General features: G+C 50.7%; 1 protein-coding gene across 1 annotated transcript in view; it reads left to right on the top strand.

The window, feature by feature from the left end:
* The window catches only part of Cfap46 (cilia and flagella associated protein 46), an 83156-nt gene extending 71466 nt beyond the window's left edge, over positions 1-11690 (top strand). Inside the window, exons 50-59 of the mRNA XM_060381878.1 lie at positions 1522-1674; positions 5198-5268; positions 5391-5448; positions 5521-5556; positions 5956-6058; positions 6783-6895; positions 8641-8722; positions 9076-9212; positions 9321-9398; positions 11349-11690. Coding sequence (XP_060237861.1) covers positions 1522-1674; positions 5198-5268; positions 5391-5448; positions 5521-5556; positions 5956-6058; positions 6783-6895; positions 8641-8722; positions 9076-9212; positions 9321-9398; positions 11349-11470 — 953 coding nt within the window. The 3' untranslated portion in view covers positions 11471-11690. The remainder of the gene's footprint in view (positions 1-1521; positions 1675-5197; positions 5269-5390; positions 5449-5520; positions 5557-5955; positions 6059-6782; positions 6896-8640; positions 8723-9075; positions 9213-9320; positions 9399-11348) is intronic.
* Positions 11691-17150: the final 5460 nt, after the last annotated feature.

The following is a 17150-nucleotide window of genomic DNA, read 5'->3' as shown; positions in this document are numbered from 1 at the left end:
TAGGTGGAAGGCCCCAGAAGAAAGGTTCTCAACCTTTCCAATGTTGTGACCTCATGTGGTGGTGACCCCACCTGTAAAATTATTTTTTTTTCTACTTCACAACTGTATTTTTTTTCTACTGTTGTGAGTGGTAATATAAATCTCTGTGTTTTCTGCTGACCTTAGGCAACCCCTGTGAAAGGGTTGTTCCACACCCCACCACCTCTGAAGGGGGGGGGGGTCTCGACCCACAGGCTGAGAAACACTTCCCTAGAAGGTTCTGGGCACTGAGACTGACAGCTCCCTGGGAGGGCTTATCAAACAGTGGGTCCACCTTGCCCTTTCTGCTGATGCTTCTAGAAAAGAGGCTGCCTTGCCCTGGGAAGCTCACCAGGGGCAGCCATGGGAAGGGACTCTGTTCCATCCACCTGCTGCCTGTAAGTGGTCTCTTCTGGTGGCCCTACCTGTGGGTACTTTTGGCACAAGCCTGCTGCTTTTACTCCTGCTGGGAAGGGTGGGGAGACGCTCCTGGAAGGAAAGTCAAGAGTGTGCCATTCTGCCTCTTGGCTACTTCTTTGATTTTAGTAACATCTCCTTTAAACGGCAATTTCCTGCCTTAAAATTTGCCTGCTGCTTTTCTATCCCCACGAAGAACTGACCGACGCCTGTTCGCTCCCCCCCCCCCCGCCCCATAAAAGCCACAAGCTTTCTCCCAAGTAGAGCTGGCCACGTTGCCATGGCTCATACACAGCACCCCAAGAACTACAGATTGCAAATGAGTCAGGCCTAAATCGGAGTGTGTGTGTGGGGGGGGGGTGTTATTCAGAATTACTGCAGCAACCAGGAAAGTGGGTGCGAGTTTCACACTCTGTGGGCAGGCTGGTCACTCCCATGGTGGCCTCGCTCCTAAACTGAGTCTCTGCTCTGGATTAAACTCCCAGGACTGAAGACAGGAAAGAAGAGTCACTGCTAGGTTTCAAGCAAAGCTGTTTTGGTTTTGAAAGTTAAGAAGATCTAGTTGGAGCATGTAAGGTCCCACTTCCGGGTATCAGCATAGTTGCAGGCAGAGTGGCAATACCTTGTCAGTCAGTGGCCTACATCCATGATCACAGAGAGGCTACCAGAGGGGTCATGAGAGGGAACCTTCCTCCAGGGCCCTCTGAAGGACTCACTCCTTGGAACGTCCTTCCAAGGATGTTTTCGTCAGCCTGGGCATTACATGGCCTGCCTCGGGAGTCAAGTGTCTTGAGTTGTGGCATCCCTGTAAGATGTACCACTGCATATGGGCTCTGTCCAGGCCCATGTCATAAACTTGACCTTACCTTCAGAACCAGTGGCTGCCTCAGGGACTCTAGCATGTCATCAGTACAGCCATGCCTCTGAAAGCTGGGCTGGGGCCATACCCTTCCCTCGTATCTTCATGCCAGGGACAGCAGCCAGTGGGCCACAAAGTTAAGACTACTAACTGATGAAGCCCAAGATGCCCTGTCGTAAAAGATGGCTTCTCCTTGCGTTTAACCTGCTGTCATTTCCATTTCACAGGGCCACCTGACCCCGAGTACATGTTTATAATCGCAGACAAGTTCCTACTGGAGTTGCCCCTGGAGGGGCTCTCTGCACTCAATGACGTCAGCTCCCTGTCCCGAGATTTTTCTCTCCAGATGCTGTGGAACCGTCTCCACAAAGAGGAGATAGGTGAGTAGCGCCTTAGCCACAGCAATGCTTAATTTTGAAATGGAAAATTGTAAATTATTTTTCAGATAAAACATTGTTAACTCTTGTCAAAGAGTAATGAGCCAAGGCACTGGGGGTGCTTCCCACTGTGGGGTCCTCTACCAGCATGCACAAGCCCCTGGGTTCCATAGCCAGCATTGAGAACAGTTGCCAAGTCTCTTAACATTTCCTTGGCCCTTACTCATTCAAAATCATCTCTAAAATAGACAGTGCTATGAACAGAAAGCCTGCTTGAGCACTGTTTCACAAGTGCCGATACTACAGCCAAGAAGAATCCCACTGGTGGGGGAAAAAAAAAACTGACTCCCAAAACCATTTGGCTAGATGTTGAGGGGCAGTGAAGGAAGGTAGGCCCTGAGTCAGTCCTGGGCAAAGCGGAGAGCAGGGATCTAAAGACCATCACTTGTGAGACTGTAATATACTCCAGTCTGTGAAAGGCTTCAGACTGTTGCTGGAGCACACCAACACTTTGGAATACATGTTGAGCATCAATAAGTACCAAATTAGAGCTGAAAATACAGCTTAGTGGTAGAGCGTTTGCCCAGCAGGCACAAAGCTCTGGGTTCTAAAAACCAGGAGTTAATACTTTACTCTTTTATCATTTATCCACACCATTCTTTATCCATCTGTAGTAGAAGGAGGCTTTTAATTTTCTGCTGCCAACCTCTCTAGCCTACTGAATATTGTTTACCTTTTAAAGTTTCCTTTGAAAGTTTGATTGTCTTGTTCCTGAATAAGTACAAGGATAGATGTATCTTTGAGTCAGATTGCTCTCAAGGAGGTCTTTGGCATAACTATTTGAATCACAACCACCAGGGCATAAGGAAGGCCTTCAAGTAGGCCCAAATAAGGATATCTCCCTAAAAGTAGGAGGGGCAGTACAGTCAGGACATTCCTGAGAAAGCTTAGAGGCAGTACTCCTTGGAGAAGATGTAAATGATCCATAAGAAAATAATATCCCCAAGTTGTACAAACAATAATAATAATAAAAACCCAAGCATGGGACATGTAGAGATCAAGGGTAAAAGAGTGGGAGACTGCGCCACAGCGATTGCATCACTAGGCTCAGCTTTGCTGGATCTTTGTCAAGCAGCTGTGCTGGATTTATGATTTTTGACATTGCCATAGATGTGGCTCTGCCAGCTAAGGATTTTGCCAAGCAGCAGTGACGAGAGTGTGTGGCACGACTGTTTGGCAGGCTTAGCTCCACCATTCCACGGTGTCTGCACGCTTCAGAGTAGCCCACCATGCACCAGTCATGTTGGCTAATTCATATAAAAGATGAAAAATTGGATTAAAAATTTTTAAATAAGTAATGAAATTAAAAGGTCCACTGTTCCAAGTAGCAGGGAAGATGCAGAAGCACACGCTTGCCCCACTGCTGACAGGAATGCTGCTGTCGATGAGAATGGAGAACCACCCTGGCAAACAGTTGTGTTGTGGTCACAAAAAGCTACACACTGGCCCACAGGTGACCCACGCACCCTCCCCTAGGTCTTTGCATAAGAGACGAGAAGGCTCATGCGGACATAAACGCTTAGATTATACAACTCTCTGTGACAGCCCAAACCTGGAAGCCACTGAACTGAAATGCTTGGTTCCGTGTTCTTGCCCAGTTCGAGGGGACTTGATCTGTCTGGGACTGGTGAGGGAATGGAGAATTATGACTCTACACATACGCAGGGAGAGAGGGGGTGAGAGAGAGCAAAAAAAGAGAGAGAAAGAAGCTGGGATTGGCTAGACTGAGCTCTCTGAAGCTCAGTGTCTTTATTACACAACGGAGCTTTTACTGAACAGAGGCAGGATTATTGCATATAGGTGGACAAGGAGGCAGGGTTGTAAAATTATTATATAAAAAAATTAACTAATCTCAGTAAGAGTAGTCTCTGTTACAGAGCAGACTTCAGACCGTAAATAACTGGAGGCAGAAATCCATGGTGGTCATTTTCTTCACATACGACCAACATCCATGTGTAGGCCAGAGGAGGGCTTTGCTGTTTCCCATTGACCCTTACCATGGGGTTGTCGGGTGGACTTTGCCATTTTTCCCATGGGTCTGAGGCTATGATACTTGACATGACCACACCCATGTCAACAGCTCTCCATATCTGATACTCCCACAACTATCATTCTGGGGGCTGGGGTCCTCTTCTTCCCTTCAGGGCATCCAGACACCTATACGTATAGGTGCTGGACTCAAAGGAATGAAGCTTAGCCAGGCAAGTGGGTCAGCAGGATCCCACTTCAGCAGTGAGTTTGGGAGTGGGAAGAGGGGATATTTCTGTCTCCAATACAACCCTTTCAGTGACACGGCTCTTACAGTGACACAGCTCTCTTTATTGGGAGAAATAACAACTATATAAAACCTTGGGGAAGTGGGTAGGAGGGGGACATCATTGGCGGGGGTTGAGGGGCTGAGAGTGGAGAGGAATTCCAGGTGCTAGCTGGACATGTCCTGGTCACCAGGCTATGTGAACTACGTCTGAGAACGGCGGAGGTGGGGGTCACAAGACGACGTGCACCAGGACACACAGGCACAGAACAGGGAGGGAGCCATCCTTACTCCTTATGCCGGTCTCAAGATGAGATATTTTTTTTTTGGGGGGGGGGTTGGACACTTCTCAACCTCACTCTTGCCTCAGGCCAGTTGGCCCCAGCCCTTGGTCACATGGTTCATGTGCTCCACAAGCAGCCACTTGATGGTCATCTCAACACCCACTTGGATGGATGGTACACAGGAACATATCAGCAGTCAGGAGATTGTGCCCAGGGAAAGACTCAAAAGAGGGCACACAGCAAATACAAATTGATTTCCACTTAGAAAGCAAGTAGCTACTTGGTAAGGATGAAGGCCTCAGGAAATGCAAGCGTGAGATCCTGAGGACCTGTGGAAAGGTCAGGTCTGTGTGAAGGAAGATCCATCAGAACAAAATATCCTCTTAGTATGTCCCTGAGAAGTTTCCTTGGCAAAGCGGGGGTGACAGAGAGCCATGCCTTTTGCCTCAACCTCACTTCCTGTGGAAGTCCCACCCTGGAAGGCATAAAGAGAATGAAAGACACAGGGTGGGGCAGAAGGAAGATGGTCACAGTGGGGCATGGAGCTATCTACATGAAGCCTCCAGAAAGACCTGCCCACTAGGGACAGCTCAGCAGCGAAAAGACACAGACTGTAAGCATCTGTGCAGAGACCCTGGAACCAGCAGGGGGCCAAATATTACAGTTCCCCCCCCTACCCCCAGTGAGCTCCTTGTAAGGAACGTCAGTGGCCAGGAATGGTGCCTAGAAGCCTTGGGGGCTGGTCTTTTCCCAAGAGCTTTTCTTGGGTCTCTCTGAAGGCTTGTGCTTCAACATGACAAAAATTAAAATCAATCGTTCTCACCACTCGAGATTCAAAAAATCCAAAATCGAATAACTGAGCAGCACCTAGTGCCTTCCCAGCACTGTGCACCTACTGATTCATCGCACTTGTCATTGTCTTCCACAGAAGGCTCTGTGAAGAAAGAGGTCAAAGCCAAAGATTTCAAGAAGAGAAGTCCAGGAAAGAAGGGCATTAAGGTAGGTTTGGTGGGAGCTCAGGGACCCTGTGCTCCTGTCAGCTTGAGTTTGGTCAAGCCTACCATGTCTTCTAAGGCCCAGCTGGTGACCCCAGTTGCTGACAACCTCCGTCTGTGTTGCAGGGCGTGATGCGGGTCATCCCACAGGAATGCACCCTAATCGATGCGGACACCATCAAGTGTATCCTTTGATGGGTGCTCACGACCCCCAGGACCCTGCTTTGGTCTCTGTTTGTCCTTGACTCATGCTCAGTTGTTGTGGACCCTTATGAGGAGTCCCACATCAGAGGTGAGAACATTACAAAGGTTCTTGTCATATAGGCCAAAGCCACCCAGGCCTTGGGACAGCTGCTCTCATGACTATATGGAAATCACCTCAAGTGGCCTTGGAGTCCTGGGTCTGAGTACAAGCTGGCCACTTGCCACTCTAAATACTTTGATTCGTTGGGACCTCCTCCTTCTCTCAACTCTTTCTCTCCCTCCTCTTCCCCCCTCCGCTCCTCCTCCTCTTCCTACTGCTTATCTCCTCTGCCAATTCCTCCATCTGAAGAAGAAAGGAGAGGCACTAATCATTCCCACCTGGGCTTAAAACTTGCCCCTTCCTAGCCTACAGCCTGGCCTGGTGGCAAAGGGTCCTACCCCCATGCCCTGATGAGGAAGCCACAGCCTCTCTCAATTCTTCCTGCAGAGGTACTGAGCCCTGTCTCTATAACCCAGGAGATCTTGGAAAAGTTCCGAGACTCATTCACCGCACGTTGGATGGGACATCTGGGAAACTACCACTTTCCAAGGTTGGAACCCGGGTCTCCAAAAGCTGACTAAGAGAGTCTGGCGCCCTCGTGTGACACCTTCCCTGCTGACTAGATCTGTTCTGTAGAGCCCCTGGCACAGCACTGGGCATGGGATGCTGGCGTGGTGTCAGGGTCACTCACCCACACATGATCTGCCCCCACGTGACCTCGGGTCCCCTCAGACCAAACCCCCTGCAAAAGGTATACTACCAGCACAGGGTCAGGTAGTTCCATGTCACTGGCCCCTATGGGCATGCATGCTCTCATCCCTGTCCTTTCATGTGTATGGACCTGGGGCAGGGGGAGCCAAGCCTGCTGATAGAGGGGCACAGGAGTACAGGGATGCAGAAGTGAGCCTGTGCCGGGCTGGTGTGGAGCCCAGAGGGCAGACTTGCTGAGGCAGGACATGGAGGGTGACAAAAACCATACCTAGTTCCTGTCTCTCATACCGGAGGTGCTGTAGTACTTCTGGGAGCCAGCTCTACTAGCTTGAGGTATATATTTGTTCCTAGACCACAGTTCATCCTCTGGGAAGGAGTGAGTACATCTGTGGCCAGCTGTACCCTGGAAAACAAATAATAAAGCAGAATAAAGGGTTTAGTGCAGGTGGCCGGGGACAAACAGACCTGGAAGGAGGGGTTGCACATGCATGCACCTGCCTCGCCCAGATGCATGATCACAGCCCCTCCCCCCCCCCCCGCCCCACTGTTCTCACCTCACACAGCCAGTCTGACTGGGAGCAGCTACTGAACAGCTGCCGAGGCTTTTTCTTCTACGGGATGGAGAGCTTCCTAACCCACCTGGTAGTGGAAAGATTGGTAGCCATGGATCTGCAAGGTGAGGTTTCTCCCCCATGGCAGCCCCAGCCAGAGCCTGAAGGCACAAACGATATCCTGGAGAAGAAAAAGGAAAGCAGGGGCCCCTGCCGCTTGATCTGAGTCCAAGGTTCCCGATGCTTCAGAAAGGCATAACACCCTGCCCTAACCTGTCTTCTATCTGAAAGCTGTCCCTGCGCTCCATACAGTGGTATGACAGCTACAGGGCCACTAATCCTCCTGATTGCCCTCAGCACCTCCTTATGTGCAGAGGACCTCTGTTCAGATCTCCAGACTCCCACAGATGAGAGTCCAGTGGGGAGTGTCACCTCATAGGGCTGTGCCAACCCCAGCAGAACCTGTCCAGTCTGAACATGGGTGTTTGGGAGCCTTGTTCTCTCTGAGTGTCTACTAACACCAGGCTCAGGGGTGCAGTGAGCCCCGGAAGTGTTGTGCCTAGAGGTCTCAGGGTATGAAGGGGTTCAGAGGCCAGGTAGAGAGCGCCACAGGTGGGAAGTGACCCGAGCTAAGTTCAGAGATAAAAGGAAGAAGTGCCACGTGATGTGCTGAGTACAGTGGTGCTTAAGGCCCCTTGCCAGGCGTGCCGTGCCGACACGGCACCGACAACACACAGCACCACAGGACAGCAGGCTCTATGTTCAGACATTTGGGGAGTGTGTTGCAGTATGCTGCTCTTTGTGGTCCACAGCCACCTCAGACATGTGGCCACAGACCCCCTGGTATGTCTGGATTTCCCCCAGGGTTCCCCAAGGTCCTTTTCCCACACATAGGAGGCTGCTTTTGTTGGGCTGCTCAGGGCCAGCCACCACACACGGTCAATGGGTAAGCCTCTTCAGGAACCCAAAATGTCCCCTTCTCCCTTGTGAGGCATATGGCCCCTTGCAGGGTTATGTAGAAACTGCCCGGATGCTTTTTCCATGCCAAGGCACCTGTGTCCACCAGGGCCATGGTCTAGTCCCAACTGCTGGCAGCCCTGGGCATGCTCCAGCCATACACATAGGACTGGGCAAAACCCCCATCATCAGAAGCACCCAGAAGACATTCCCTGTCCCAGGGATGGAGAAAGCCATCTCAGAAGGACTAATTCTCAGAGATATGTCACATAAAGCAGGAGACACAGAAGGCATGTGAAAACGTGGTAGTCCCTCCTGGTGTCCACTGTCCCCAGGAGGCCATGTCCCTTCACAGATGGACATTTCACCTGTTGGGATGGTCACCAATGCCTATGTCAGGGATCAGGGACAAGAGCAGCTTTCACCTCTGTGTCCATGTGGATCCTGTAGATAGTCACATCAGAGTCACACTTAGCCAGTGTTTCAGTGAGCATGTCTGCCATGTCTGCTCACTCACTGCCAAGTCCCCATGACCATCCACATCTCAGAAACCCTCACATCTCCAGCAAGCTGAACGGTGGTAAGCTTGGTAAGCCCTCCAATTGGAGCATAGAGTTCCTTTAGCCAATACCTCTTTGGGGCCAGCTTCTCATACCATCACCACCCCCTTGTGTATACACTGAGGTTTCCTCTCTCTCTCTCTCTCTCTCTCTCTCTCTCTCGGCACTGGTATAGAATGCCAGAAGCTCCCATAAGTGATGAGGGAGTAGAGTTGCCTGTGTTAGAGGTGGTCCCAAGTAGGCTTGCTCAATGGGTACCAGAAAAGAACCAGGTAGATTGGTCAGAGCGCAGGTCCCATGGGGATCTGGTAATGGTGTGGGTGACCACTGAGGGACCTCGCTGTGTCCTGCAGAATGCCAGATGATGGTCCTGCTGGACCTGACAAGGTCCTCTGAGAGCCGGAAGCGGAAGGTCGAGACGTCAGACCACAAGAGGTACCCAGTATCCTTGTATCATCAGGAGCCTGTGGTCGGGGAAGGGGGTGTTAAGCACAAGTGCTAATAGGTCTCACCCCGGGGACTGGCAGACTACCATGGCGGGCAGGCTAGCACCTTCCATCTCACAGTACTGACTCCCACTGTGGGCTCTGTGCCAGGGCTAGGAGCTGCCACCAGTTGCATTTGTCAATGCTCAAAAAATGCTATTTCCTGTCAAATAACGTTTAGCTTTTGTGGTAAGATCCAGAACCATAAAAACCTTGGTTCATATATGCATTCTAGCAGCTGGTGCAGGGAAGGGTAGAGGGAGGGCCATCAGCCCCTTGGTGCCTATCCATGTGTCTCTACAGTATGTCACAGCGGTCCTTGGAGAGGCCCATCGAGACTGCCATCCTTCTGAGTCTGGTGGGAGTTGAGAGCATTGTGGCCAACCAGTGGCCCACGCTGCTGCAGGACAACGCGCTGAGGGCCACCATGCTGTGGGATAGTGAGTGGGCACCCTTGCTATCCCAAAGTCGTCTTGGGCCTTTGCTAGAAGCCTGCCAAGGGTGTCCATAGCCCACCTGAAGGAACTTTTCTCTTCCTCCACCCTCAGACCTGTTAACAGTTGGCAAGCCACTTGGGAAAACAGTTCGTCTCATTCAGAGGCTAGGCAGTGAAACAATTAACAAAAGTAAGTAGAGACTGTCCACCCATTTGTCTGTATATGTCACCTGTGGTTACATTGCACTCCATGGCCCTTGGGTGCCCCTACTTCAGAAGAGAAAAGGAGTGGGAGAGGGAGGGAAGGAGAAAGGGGATGAAAGAAGAAGGGAGGAAGGAGGAGAGAGGGGGAGGGAGAAAAAGAGAAAGGGAAAGAAGAAAGGAAGGGAGGGGAGAAGGAAGGGAGGGAGGGAGGCGAGTGCATGAGGAGCCAGCAAGCACTGTCCTTGTGGAGAAGCCAATGAGGTCTACTCAGTCTCTAGGTGATCTGGAGCTGAACAAGAGCATAGATGCGCCCAGCCTCTAGCCTACCACTTACACACAGAGAGAGGGCAGAGGGAAGGAGAAGGGGAGAAGGAGGGAGGGAGAGCAAGCGAAAGAGCTCAGTTGTACTCTCGATGAAAAGATGGTAAAATCTGGGTGACCCCTGCACTTTCCCTCTGCCCAGAGAGAGAAGACTGGCCACCTAGGCTACCCAGTCCATGGAGGCCACCTGGTCTTTCTCAGCCAAGACACAAAACCTTAAGGAAGAGGAGGTCCCAGGCTGAGGGTGTGCCCTGCAAGAGCCATGAGGATCAGCCTATAGGATCTCCTGTCCCTGTACATTTTCAGACAGCCTTCTAGCTTGGGGTGGCGGGGCGGGTAAGCTTCCAGCAGGGCCGCAGTGTATTGCCTGTTCTGGATGAGACACTCCACCTACTCATCTTTCAAACAAACCTTGTGCCAAGATGTGCCAGCTGCAGTGAAAGAAGCTGCAGATAAATTTTACATGTGGACACTAAGGTAAAAAAAAAAAAAAATCAGATAAAAGTCTAGCTAATTGCATCTAGCAATACACTAAAGTGAAAATGTACCATAATTCAGAGAGATTTATCCAGGGAGGATTTAAAAATTGAGAAATTTGAAATACATTCAATACAACTCAGTAGGAGATTAACTTTTGAAAAACCACACGCTCCGCAGTGCCTGGGATGTAGTTGCCAAGGATAAAGGGTAGTTAAATTGTGTAACTATGAGTGAGCGAATGAATGAGCCCCAGTGAGTGAGTGAGTGAGTGAATGAGTGTATGAATGAATGAATGAATTTGTGAATGTACCAGTGAGTAGACTAGCAAGTTGAGGGGTGAATTAAGTGGATAAGTGAACGAGTTGAGTGGGTGAATAAGTGAGTGAGTAAATGAATCAGTTAGGAGTGAATGAATGAAGTTGTGAGTTAGTGAGTGAATGGATGAATTTGTGAGAATAGGTGAGAGGAAGCGACTGAGCAGCCAAGTAAAGGAGCAGGAACCAGAGAAACAGACAAAGGTGGTGATGTCTAGCTTCTTCCTAACAAACTAGAAACAGGATTAGCTCAGCTTCTTCTGCTACCTAGAGTAGCCAGCATGTTCTTTTCCTATAAGTGAAGAAAGGGCCCGAGGACCACGGCTGTCAGTGTTGGTCCTCCAGTTCCTGTCACCCCAGAGGAAGGAAGTAGCATGTGTTTGGAAGGAAGTAACCAAATTATGCTCATACCTGTGGGTTGTCCTGCCGTGTTAGGGGTGCCTCTAGCCCTCAAAGAGGAAACTATGAGGCCAGTCTCCAGCTTGAAGATGTCCCAGGGAGTCTGGGGGAGGAAGGCAGGGGACTAGGGTCAGGCCTGGTCCCATCCTGGTGCTGTCATTGACAACCACTGACAACCACAGAGCCAGACCTCCATAGTTTCCATGCCTTGACAGCACTGAGGCACAGGAGGTGACAGGGCTGCTGTGGTCAGGCTTCAGGGAGAACTCACGGCGTGCCACAGCCAGAAGCGCTAACCTGCTCCCCAACTCTCCCCCCTCCCTCCCTGGTACCATGCCGTTGGTGAGGGTGGACATCCTGGCAGGACCTCAGCTGCTTCCGGGGAGCTCTGGGGCTCACAGCTTGTGTCTCATGTTCCGCAGATGAGGCTCACCGGTCCTCCAAGGACGAGACATACCCTGAAGCGCATTCTCAAAACACCGAGTCCCACCCCACTGCTCTGGGCTTGGTTCTGTACGGACTGCCTCACCAAGCCATCATATGAGCTAAACCCTAAAGCCTTTGTGGGGCCCCTATCCCAAGTTCTACCCTTCTGTGACTCCTCCCCACTCAGGACTCTTTCCCCACTTGCTGGGGCTCACCCCAGCCATGACACAGGCTGTCCTTCTGTCCTGAGAAGACAGCTGTTGCCCGGCACACCACCTAGGCCCCTGCTCCTCCTCGTTCGTTCACAAGTTTGTTTTTGGTGTCATTGTTTTAGTAAACAACAAGACAAAATGTGTGATGTGTTTCTGGGAGTCCAGGACAGGAGCTGGGGCACCCAGCTCTGACCCTGAGCACTGGGGCACGCAGCTATAATCACCAGCACACTCCAGCACCATCAAAGCTGACGGGAGCATGCTACCCTTGTGTGAATCGAGACCCACCATACTTGCCCCACAGCTCCAGAGATGCCAGTGGTTCTCTTCTAATCCCCACCCCCACCCCCCCCACCCCCGCTAGTCTCCTGGCCGCATGTCAGGGTTCTTAGAAAAAAAAGACCCATCTTATTATACGTGATCCTTCTGCAGTTCCAAACAGACTTTTCCGGAAATGGCAGTCAAGGGCAATCCATGAGGTCCTGGAGGCCCTTTTCAGCCGTGCACTACGAAGTCCAGGTATGGATCCTCTTTGCCCATTCTGGCTCTCTGGCCAGGAAAGAAGGAGAGCCAAGAGCAAGCCCACAGGGCGGGAGTCCGAAGTCCCAGTGTGTTCCATCAGCTTCCCTGACTGCTTGCTACCTCTTGCTAAGGGGTTAAGGTGGGGCTATTTCCTACAGAAAGAGCAGGGGGTCATTTCACCTCATGGTCCTGGTAGCCCAAGAGATTGTCTGACAGTGGCCTTCTCGCTGATAGAGTTCTGCATCTGATGGGGAAGTAGCAGGAACTATACCTCCCCTGGTCTCTGTCCTTCCTCTTACAAAGACACGAGGATTCAATCATAGGGTCTACACACCATGACCTTGATCAAAAATCTCAGTCACTTCCCAGGCTGGACCCCCAAGTACCCACTTGTCCGCACCTCACAGCAGGCACTGATTTCTGCATACAGCTCTTGGGGGGGCACTCAAATCATCTCAGTGGTGGGGCTTTTTCTTTGCTCTGGACTTAGAGAACTGTGAAAGCAAGGGATGCCGAGCCACCAGTGCGTGACAGCCGCTGTCCTAAGCCTTGTGGGGCTGGGGCTGTCTCCACAGAACTGGTGTCAGGTGGGTAACCCTGGGGGAATGTCACCTAAGGGAAGGGCAGGGTCTGAGAGAGGCCTTGTTGGCGGGCGAGGGCATCTTCGGAGCCCTAAGCTGCTCAGTGCCCCCATCCTCTGTGCACTCACCCTTCCCTGCCCTCGCCTATAGGCACCGAGGGACTGATGCCAAGGCCTCCTGGATCGAACCACGTGGCAGAAAAACTGTTTTAAAGCACAAATTAATACATACTAAAACGGCTGAAGAAAAACAACGCAGACACTGTCACATAACACTGCCGCCATGCCAGAAGAGGTCTAGACATAGCAAACGCCTCCTCAGGCCTGAGCGCAGTCTTGGCTACTTCTTTATCCCAGAGAAGTGGAGCTTCATCCCTCACCCCACATACATACCCCTGAGGCTGTAGACCAGCCTTGCTCATGATGGCCAAGCGCTGGAAACAGCTTAAGTGTCCTTCAGTGGGCAGAAGACAACATTCCATGTAACGGCACAGTGTAGACCAGTGTCCCTGCATTAAGAATGTAGGCTGATTCTCACAGTCTTGCTGTGAGACTGTTAAGAGACAGTGCAACATGGCAGAGACTGTGGGAAGCAGAACGGCCCGCTTTAAAGCCAGGAGGCAAAATAGAGTGAGGCCGGGGTCCCACCCAAAGGCCTGAAGAACCCCTCCCCACAGCAGCACTGGGAACCAAGCTTTTGACTTATGGGTCTTAGGGAATACTCCAGAACTGAACCATAGCACTCATTCTTGTATTAAAAACAAAATAAAAATACAAAAAAAAAAAAAAAAAAAGGCATCCATAGAGCCTCCTGGATGGACCTGGAGGGTTCCTGCTGTGACGTAGACGCCGCTGTCAAAAGTAATTTCAGTATATAACATCCTCAAAGGGCATAAAAACAAGTAAATCAGCACTGCCAGGGCATAGGGACAGGGCTGAGAACACTAGCGGGGAGCCTCGTGGCAGCCCCATTCCGCATCCTGACTGTGGCAGGGACACAGTGCACAGGAGATCTGCATCGCAGAGCTGCCACAGGCAGAAGCGCGGTGACACTGACAACACCTCGGACCCACATCACTGTCTGTGCTGCCGCCCATACCAAGATTTCACCACTGGGGGAGGACTGAAGGCTCTTGTCCTGGAGGCTGGGATTCAAAGAAAACCCCACACAGCACCAAACCCCGGAGAGGAGAGTGGGAGAAGATGAGAGGCCCCCTCTCCGAGCATACCAAAATCGGTCTCTGCTAGAGGTTACGTCCTGTCGCCTCTTCTGTGCCACAGTGCTGTGCTTTGTCCCATTAGCTGGTAGAACAAAGGTCGTGTGAACAAAGTGTTGGGGTTCCAGGACCCTGAATCTGACAGCTGAGATTGGTGGCCCAAACCTGGCAGGCAGGCAGCGTGGGGCGCGATTCGCCGCGGTGGGACGATGCGGTAGCACCCATCCTGACAGACAGGCTGCACAGAGCGGTGCGTAGTTTTGTGACAAGATGCCGAACTGTGGGGCTTTTCTTTGTGTCCAACCTCTGCTGAAGTCAGGTGCCTGAAACCACCAATGGCGCAGGCGTGGGTAAGGGAGCTGCCCACTGTTTTTCTGACTTCACCTGACACAAGTGTGTCAAACGAGCATCTTCGATGGCATTGGAAGAGTTATGTGTGACTCGACTCTGTTTTGTTTGTTTTTTCCCCTTTAAAAACTTATATACATACTTGTTCCAGAATTAAAAAAAAAAAAAACACACACACACACACACAAAGCTAACTAATGACCAGGGGATAAATTCAAATTGTGGCTGTGCTGGAAATATGAGCTTTCTTCCACAAAGGCATTGGCACTCACCCAAACAACAAGAATAAAAGCTTCTGGAAATATTTCATCTGCAGCATCACATTCTTCACCTCACACCGTGTCTGCTTATGTGAGAAATATTCAGCAGCGAGTGCTATTCCATGTATCAAAGGCGTTAAAATAACTTTCTGAATTATGTCCCGGCAACATAACAAATCACATTATCAATTAGCTCCCGAGGCAGAAGTGGCATTCTGTAATATATTCAAGCATGAAAAAATTGCATAGGTGAAATTTATGTAACCCTAAAAACTATGAGGAGAGAAAAGATTGCCTGGGATTTATTGGTCATAATGGGAGACAGGATGTAATTCGGGCGGTGGATGGCCTCCGAGTACGGCACCCAGCCTGCCTCTTAAGATGCCTCGCCTGGAGGCAATAGATGAGAAGGGTAGGCAGGAAGCATCAGGCAAAAGGGTGATGGCTGCTGCCCACATGCAGACTGGACTTCCCTGATGTGGGGTGACCCAGGTGGGTAAGGCGGGGATGGGGCCACCTGCAGGTCGCTGTCACCTCTAAGCCAGCACAGCGGGAGAGAAGCCATGCTGGATGGTCCTCACCCTACAGCCCCACCTTCTCCTCTGGGAAATGCCCATGGGGAGCAGAATCCAGGAGTCACCTGTCTAGGGATAGAAGGAGTAGGGGCCAAAGGTCTGACCCCATTTAACCAGTTAACAACGGTAAAGGACGCTGTCCACAGAGCCTCCAGCTCACCGCCCACTATGGATGCTCTGTGTCTACATCAGGCTGGCCATCACCATAGCTGGTCAGTCAGCTTCTTAAATGTCCCTCTATTCCTTATGCATGGTGAAATTTTCCAGTTTTTAAAGATTTTTTTGTTAACCATGTTTATTGAAGAAAATTTGGAAAATAAAAAAGGTGTAGGGGGGAAGTGGGGGATAAAACCTCTCTCATAGTCCATATCAAAGCTGTACCAAGGCTTGATGGCCGTGTTTCTCCATGGCAATGTCTCACTTCCCTCAGGGTCGTCACGTTGGAAGGTGAAGCATATTGCCTCTCACAGTTTTTAACCAAAATCTCATTTAAAGCATCCTTTCCTTCCAATTGGTGGCAGCCGGAGATGGGCATGGGCCAGAGGTCCCTGGCAGAGCTCCTCTGCTGATCCTGCAGTCTTTATCTCCTAGGGACTAAATCTCCATACCTGGGGCTCTCTAGGCACAGAGCCTGGGGCTGTCACCTATGACAGGGGCAAGGGCACATGAGGGAGAGCAGAAACAGACACAGCCTCCATCGCTGACACTAAGCTCTCTCTCAGCAGCTGTCCTCCTCCTGCCCCTTGCTCACACTCCTTATCTGTTGCCTCCACCCAAGGAACTTTGAAAGGCAAAGCTGGGCACCTTCCTCTGCGCTGTTTTAACCCAGCTTGGGAGCAAGGCCTTTGAAGATCAGGGCCCACTCTGCCCCTATCCACTCAGGGGCCACACCTGATTTCTGGAGGGGACTCACCAAGGTGAGGCCCACATACAGCGCCAACACCTCCTGTCCATTTCTCGTGAAGCTCTCCAGAACATCATTCCTGGGAGGTCACCCTGCTTAGGGTGATGCTCAGATGGAGACCTCAGCCCACTGTTCTCCGTTTGCCTGCCCAGCCTTAAGCCACGTTTGCCACACACGAAATGGTAGCCTCCTCTCTTCAGGTCTGGTTTCTTCAGGGCCATGGAACATAACACACAGATCCACTGACAGAACTTTGGGGACTCCCTGAATAGTCCCTAGAATTCCAAAGCTAGACTCTCCAGGTTCCCCATTGGCCAGACTGCCCATCCAATGGACACTTCCCAGAAGCCTGCCTGCCCTTTCCAGCTTCCTCCTGCTCAGCCAATCCAAGCAGTAAAGTTGTAGCCACTGCTACGATAGCCTCCAGCTGGTCTGGATTAAGGAATTAGGCAGGTTAATAAAACTAAAATGTTCACAGAAGCTTGTATATAAATTTCTATTAAGTTGCCTTGTCCAGCATTGGTCTGTAATAGTTTGATTTCTGTATTAAATAATTAAAACCCTATTTTCAATTGCTATGAACAATTGTTTTCCTTAATGATCTTCCTAGAGCAGCCAGTAATTTTATATCTTGTAAAAATGATTAAATGGCATCATTATCCCATATCTCTGAAATATAACTCAGCAACTCCCAGAAAGGCCATTCGTATTCAATTAATGCTCCCGCGCATTAAGCCAGCACAATATTACTTCATGCCACACATAACCCCACTGTCCTCTCGTTTTATTATGACGATGATGAAGAGAGAAACAACCGGTTTAATTATCCCATTTCCAACAGAGAAATCAATTCCAGTTCATCTTCACCTCTTAGAAAAGAGGCTGCCTGGTCCCTGGGAAGGGCAAGGTAGGCGGGTGTTTTCAGGTGGCTGCTGCAAGCATGATACCAGGGTTGATGCAGGCCACAGGCACAGTGAGCTGACCCCAATGTGGCAGAGGCTATGACTACCCTCCTCTGTGACATGAGAGACTACCCCTGTCTGGGTAGTCTGGGTAGTCTGGGTAGTCAAGGTCAGCAGCCTCTCGTTTACATATTATCCTCGGGTGTCCTGACTCTCTTTCACCTGTACAACCCCAGAGCCCGGCAGCCTCCAGAATAGGTCCATGGATTTCCAAAGGA

This window comes from Meriones unguiculatus, chromosome 1, assembly GCF_030254825.1.
Source record: "Meriones unguiculatus strain TT.TT164.6M chromosome 1, Bangor_MerUng_6.1, whole genome shotgun sequence".
NCBI classification, from domain to species: Eukaryota; Metazoa; Chordata; class Mammalia; order Rodentia; family Muridae; genus Meriones; species Meriones unguiculatus.
The sequence above is the reverse complement of the archived record's forward strand: the minus strand, read 5'-3'. Positions and strand labels throughout refer to the sequence as shown.